Raw genomic sequence first — 6,084 nt, forward strand, 5'->3', positions numbered from 1 at the left:
ATGGCTGCCTCTGCCCTGAAGAGGCTTCAAGTGGCTACAAAGAAAGTGGGTGTTTCACTATCTGAAAGTCAACTAGCAAAGCATTAAAGTGGAGGGACGGGTTCTGAGAAGGAAGGGTGGGCCACGGGTGGAGGTGAAGGGCTTGGTGGGTGTCAGAGGTGGGGCCTGTTGTAACTAGGCCTGATGGAAAAGATGTGTTATGGAGCCAATCTCCTTGGAGAATTTTATATGGGATTTATTTGCAGACAGCCACAAGGGAAAGCAGGAGTGCTTTTTGCAATTGTGGCCAGCATCTCCTATATCAGAGATGATAAAACTATAAAAATAGTCTATTTTGTTTCAATGTTCACAAGCATATTCCTTTCTGATTTTTTTTTCTTTTTGGGGTAGTTGGTTTCATTTTAAAGCCAGTTGTATCTTGTCAACCAGATATGGCTGAAGATACAACTGAAAACTACTAAAACTGAAGAAAACTTCAGTTTCTTCAGTGCATTTTTACAACTGTTTATCAAGGAGGTTGATGAGGAATTCATATTTGCATTTAAGGTGCAAGTTTTAAATATGCAGATAGTTTCAGGGTGGGAAGGGTGACATTAATAGGGATTCTTGCAGGTATGGTTTTTTCCTTTCTCATAGATATGAAAAATATTCCTCCTCTGAATCTGATAATTGCTGTGAGTAGATAATCTAAGATCATACAGTTGTATACAAACATAACCAGAGTACACACATTTAAATACAGCCCCAGCTTAAAAGCCCTTTCACTTCAATTGTTTTACTCTACACTTGACAGGAATTAAGTCTGAATACAGCTCTCACTATTGGGATAAGCAACTTTTTGAGGTCAACGAACCATACAGAATGTATTGATTTACAGTATTTAATATGCTTATGTGCTGCTCGAATCTAGCAGGACTCAAGAGTAGCTTACATTTCCTTCTTACAGTAAAAATGTTAAAATACAAACGTGATATAATAAAATAACAACCTGGGGTACAAAAGAAAAACAATAAACATTGATAAGAAAGAAACTAAGGCCATTGAGAACAAAAGCATTCAACAAAACCTGGATTATACTAGAACACCTTTTAGGGCTTTCTTAAAAAGCCAGGTTTTAACAAGTATCCTAAAACACAACAAGGTAGAGGCAAGTCTGATCTTGGGCAGTAAGCTATTCCAAAGAAGTGGGGCTGCAATAGAAAAGATTCCATTCCTTGGGCCCTGTAGATGGCAGTCCCTAAGGGAAGGGACCTGGAGTGAGCCTATTCTGTTTGATCTTATATGACAGGCAGAAGCCACTGGAACTGGATGATCCCATAGATCTCCATGTCCTGAGCCATATAGGCTTTTTTTTTTTAATTTATTTTTTAAACAAATTAAATACACACATGCATATAGGCAAATACATTACAGCAGAGGAGCCATATAGGGCTTTAAAGATGACAGCCAGCACCTTGAATTGCACTTGGAAGCTGACTAATAACTAGTGCAGCTCTTGAAGTAGAACTTTGGAACTCCCATCACTACATAAGTAGCTGTATTCTGGACCAGGTAAAGTTTCCAGATGGTCTTCGGTGCCAGCCCCATATAGAGCAAGTTGCAATAGTCCAAATGGGAAGTGAGAGTGTATAGTAAATGCTATCATAAAATGGCTGCCGTATGAGACCTATTCACAAAATGGTTGCCAAGGTGAGCAAGGCAAGTTACAAAATATCCATTTATCAGAAGTCAAATTAGTCTCCCTTGGATGCTTCTATAGTCCAGGTGGTGCAGAGTCATTGCTGCAAAATATCATGCTTGCGTGAAATATGGCCTTTTCTTTTGTAGAATGCCAGCAGCTTTCTATTTATTATTTTTATTAAAAACCAATCAGCCACCAACAGGTAAAGTGTTTGATGGTTCATTGCAGCCAGCAGATACCATATTACCTACCCTACCAATAATACAATATGTGATATGACATTTACTCTCAGTTCTAGTTTATACTTTTCTCTGTCTTCCCCAACTACTATTAATTCTGTTACCCTTTCCGTTCTCACTCTTTTTCCTCCTATTCACTGCATTTCTGAGCCTCTCATTTCTTATTTTTCCTTCCATACATTTTTTTAAAGCCAGCCTATCACATTATATTTGTGGTACAGATGTAAAAGCACCTCAGTATCTTACACATATGCATTCAAACATCTTCCACACATAAGATTTTGTATTTTCACATACGTTCCTACCTGTACTCTAAAATTGCCCATAGAAGCTCTTTTCTAGGTACCTTCCCATGCTACCCAGGAGTGGGGTTTCTCTGTCCCTCATCCCTACCCCTGTCCCATTCTCTGAAATTTCTCCAGTAATGTGTGTCTAGCACCATATTTTGTTACTTTTTTTTTTGCCCAGAAAATATATTTTTATTCTCATAATCCTGTTAATATGTTGATATGTTTATATTTCAAATGACCATACTGCAATAGAAATTGTTAACCAATCTGTACCTACAGTCCATGTTTTTATTGTTTATCTTTGCATGTTATTCACCATTTCATTTTCTTTTTAATTTAACTGTGGTTTTAGTGCTGTAAGCCAGCCTAAGAAAATGGTTTTGAAGAGTGGCAATTAAAGGGGTTTTAATTAATTAATAGCATCATATATCTATATGTGTGTGTGTGTAAATTTTCTTCTTTTTCAGATTTCTTTCAAGAGACAGTTCCTTATTTATCTTCTTTTATTGGTCCTGGCTTGTTTGATCACAATCATCCTCTTGAATTACATTGTCACATTTATTATGAGGAAAAGTTTTTTGGAATTGCCGGATATAGATTGCCGTAAGAATCCTCCATTCCTAGTAATATTGGTATCATCAGAACTTGGTGAAAGAAAGGCCCGAATGATAATTCGTAAAACATGGGGAAAGGAAAGAGTAATAGCTGACAAACTCATTGTGACATTTTTTCTCTTGGGAAATCATTTCTGGCCATATAGACAATTTAATGTGACTATGGAAAGCTTACATTATAAAGATATCATCCAAAAGAATTTTATGGATTCATACAATAATTTAACTTTAAAGACTTTAATGGGCTTTGAATGGATTCACAAATTCTGTCCACAAGCTACTTTTGTGATGAAAACTGATTCTGATATGTTTGTGAATGTCTATTATCTGACAGAACTTCTTTGGAAACGAAAGAATACTACCCGGTTATATACAGGTTCTGTAAAAATGGGTGAAAAACCAATAAGGGATCCAGACATAAAATGGTATATAAGTGAAGAGGAATATCCAGAGAAATTTTACCCTCCCTTTTGTTCAGGAACTGGTTATGTTCTCTCCTCCGATGTTGCTAGTCAAGTTTATATAGTTTCAAAACAGATCACTGTTATTAAGCTGGAAGATGTGTTTGTAGGTATCTGTGTTGAGAAACTCAAAATCCAACCTGAAAAACTTCATACAGAACCTGTCTTTTTTTCAAGCGAAATTTTTTTTTCTCCTTGCCACTACAGGAAAATTGTTACAAGCCATCATATCACTCCTAACCAAATCCTTATTTATTGGAATGCACTAGAAAGATTTATGGATGAAAAATGTCCAAATGAACAAAGAAGTTTACAAATTTAGACCAAGCTTATATTACTGTAAACAATAAATTTCTCAGCATTTATTCAAGCAATGAGATTAAAATATAGATACAATGAGAGAAAAGCACAATATATACATATTTTTGAAATAGTTACCTTATTTTAAAAAAAATAACTTTCAAGTTTTTGTCCTAAAAATACTTAATTACAAGCACTCTAACCATCATTATTACAGAACTCACAAATCTATTGTTGCAGATCTGTGCCCACTTATTTATGAATAAACTCTATTAAAGTTAGTGGGACTGATTTCTAAGTAGAGTGCCGGACTACATTGGCAGGTAAACTTGGGCAAACTTGATTAGAAGCATACTGTAACTGACTTGCAACACAGTTCTGTTAGTGTCTGTTTAGAAATCAATCCCACTGAGTTCATTTGGACCTCCAGCTGCTTAAGAGTCTATAGTTTTGCAATTTTTCTGCATGTTACATAGTTTCATTTACTACAATGATTATAAACAGTGTTCTTTATTTAAATAGCACCATCACTGTGTACACATAAAAGTTTTCCCTTTTATACGCATTTTGACATTTCCCTGTAAAAAGATACTTTTTTTCACTGAAGCTTCTGAAGAACAATGTGATTGTGATAGATATTGTTGATTCAAGTGGATCAGCAGAAGTAGAGGTTACCATCATTTTAGCACAAAGCAAATTGATGCAGAAGTTGTATAAGGTGATACAGAAAATGAAAATTAGTATTTTGCATCAAACCACCATCTGTTCCAGAATTTTGGCTTTGCAATGGCCAAGAAACATTGCTCAAAAGATCACAAGCAATATTTCATAGAAGCACTGCTATTACATATTTGTCAAGTTCTACGTTTTTGCGTTATTAAAATGTACTCCTGCAAAACTTACAAATAAATCTTTGCTTTGTATATCAAAATTTGTAGCTTTTTCATATGATGTGGTTGTGCTCTTTATTTCTGGAACTAACCTACCTTTCTTCAAAATTAAAATTTACATAACCATCCATTTATCTGTTTGTCAAAATCAGAGGTCTTGAGTAGCAGATGTTCACTAGACTGAGGTCTCCTGTTCTTGCAAGAAAAACATTAATATGTTGAAAAACAAACCTTTACCTTCCATTCACTGTGAGTAAAGCTTTTGCATACAATTTTCTCAAGCCTTTTGGGAGCAAACAGTTCTATATAGTTATTAATACTTAAACCATAAGAGTGTTAGCTCAAGCAAGGGTTGTATCAGCACACTTTCTTCTTCCCTTCACACAACTCACTTTTTTCCTGGACTGAGGTCTAGCAATTAACCCAGTATCCAAGTACACTCTTCTGAGTTTCCTGCTTTTGATAGCCTAAGACTATCAACTGGCCCACCCTTCTGTGATGTCTCTATCAAACCTAAGATGTGATTAGGACATTGACCTAAGATATCTTAGGAATATCTCTATCATATGTGGCTTCCAAACATCCCAGAAACTCCTCCAGACACTGTATTTGTTAAACTCACTCGGAATATCTCTACCAAATCCAGCTCTAAGGTGTCACAGAAATATCTCTACCAGATTTTACTTCTAGATATTTAAGTTGATTTTAACAGAAGTATCTCTACTAAACTTGCCCCCCAAAATTCCCAGGCTATCTTTACTAAGATTCTGCCCTGAGATATTTTAAAACTATCTTTCTTATTCATATACTTCACTCAATTTGACATGGCCAAGCCACAATGTTCAAGTAGTGCTCCTCTAAGTTCTGCAACCTGTTCACTTGCAATCCTGTGGGATGTAAGGTATGGTGAGCATTTGCCACTGCAACCTATGGCATGAGGAAAAACCATACAAGGTTTGCTGTTTACTGTACTATAATGTTGGTGGATGATTTGTCAGACAAACAAACAAACAAGGTCAGATCTTGTTCTTATGGCTTAGAATTGGTTACAGAATTGAAGTATAAGAGCCAGCTTGGTCTAGTGGGAAGAGGAAGGAGTTTTAGGTATGTTCGCCACTTTGAGTCATTTATAAAAATAACAAAGGTGAGATAAAAAAATCTTTAAAAATCTTAAGTATAAAGTCTGATAATTGATTAGAGGATTAAACATTAAAAGTTTGACAAGCTGTTACCAACTAAGGAAAAAAGGGTAGAGAGTGGAAAGGGGAAGGAAAGGAAGTCTTTTAAAAATCTTTCATATTTAAGCGTGTCATACCATCTATTGTAGAATTCTTTAATGCTTCCTTAATCTCACAGAGACAGGAGCAGGTAAGAGAAGGATGCTGAGGAAAGCGGAAAGCACCAGGATAGCCTGACCCAGTGAAGTGCAGGATCTTTTTTCTTCAACATCCTATTGGCTCATCGCTCCCATTGATTCTTTACTCTACATTTCTGTAAATGGGATGACCTTGTCCTCTTTTCCCAACTTCTTCATTTGCATCAGCATCTTATATCAACTTCTTCAGCCTTTTGTATTAGCTCAGCTGCAAAATCTGATAGATATGGGAAT

General features: G+C 35.8%; 1 protein-coding gene across 1 annotated transcript; it reads left to right on the plus strand.

Annotated features, from left to right (window-relative positions):
* On the plus strand, positions 1-3,607 carry LOC103067383 (beta-1,3-galactosyltransferase 5-like). The gene is made up of 2 exons (XM_088144427.1): positions 1-45; positions 2,678-3,607. The coding sequence occupies exons 1-2, from the start codon at positions 1-3 to the stop codon at positions 3,605-3,607; spliced, it is 975 nt and encodes a 324-aa protein (XP_088000553.1).
* Positions 3,608-6,084: the final 2,477 nt, after the last annotated feature.

Source organism: Python bivittatus, unplaced genomic scaffold (genome assembly GCF_059951505.1).
Source record: "Python bivittatus isolate LINGU-HERP-01145 unplaced genomic scaffold, Pbiv_v1 ctg000350_np1212, whole genome shotgun sequence".
NCBI lineage: Eukaryota > Metazoa > Chordata > Lepidosauria > Squamata > Pythonidae > Python > Python bivittatus.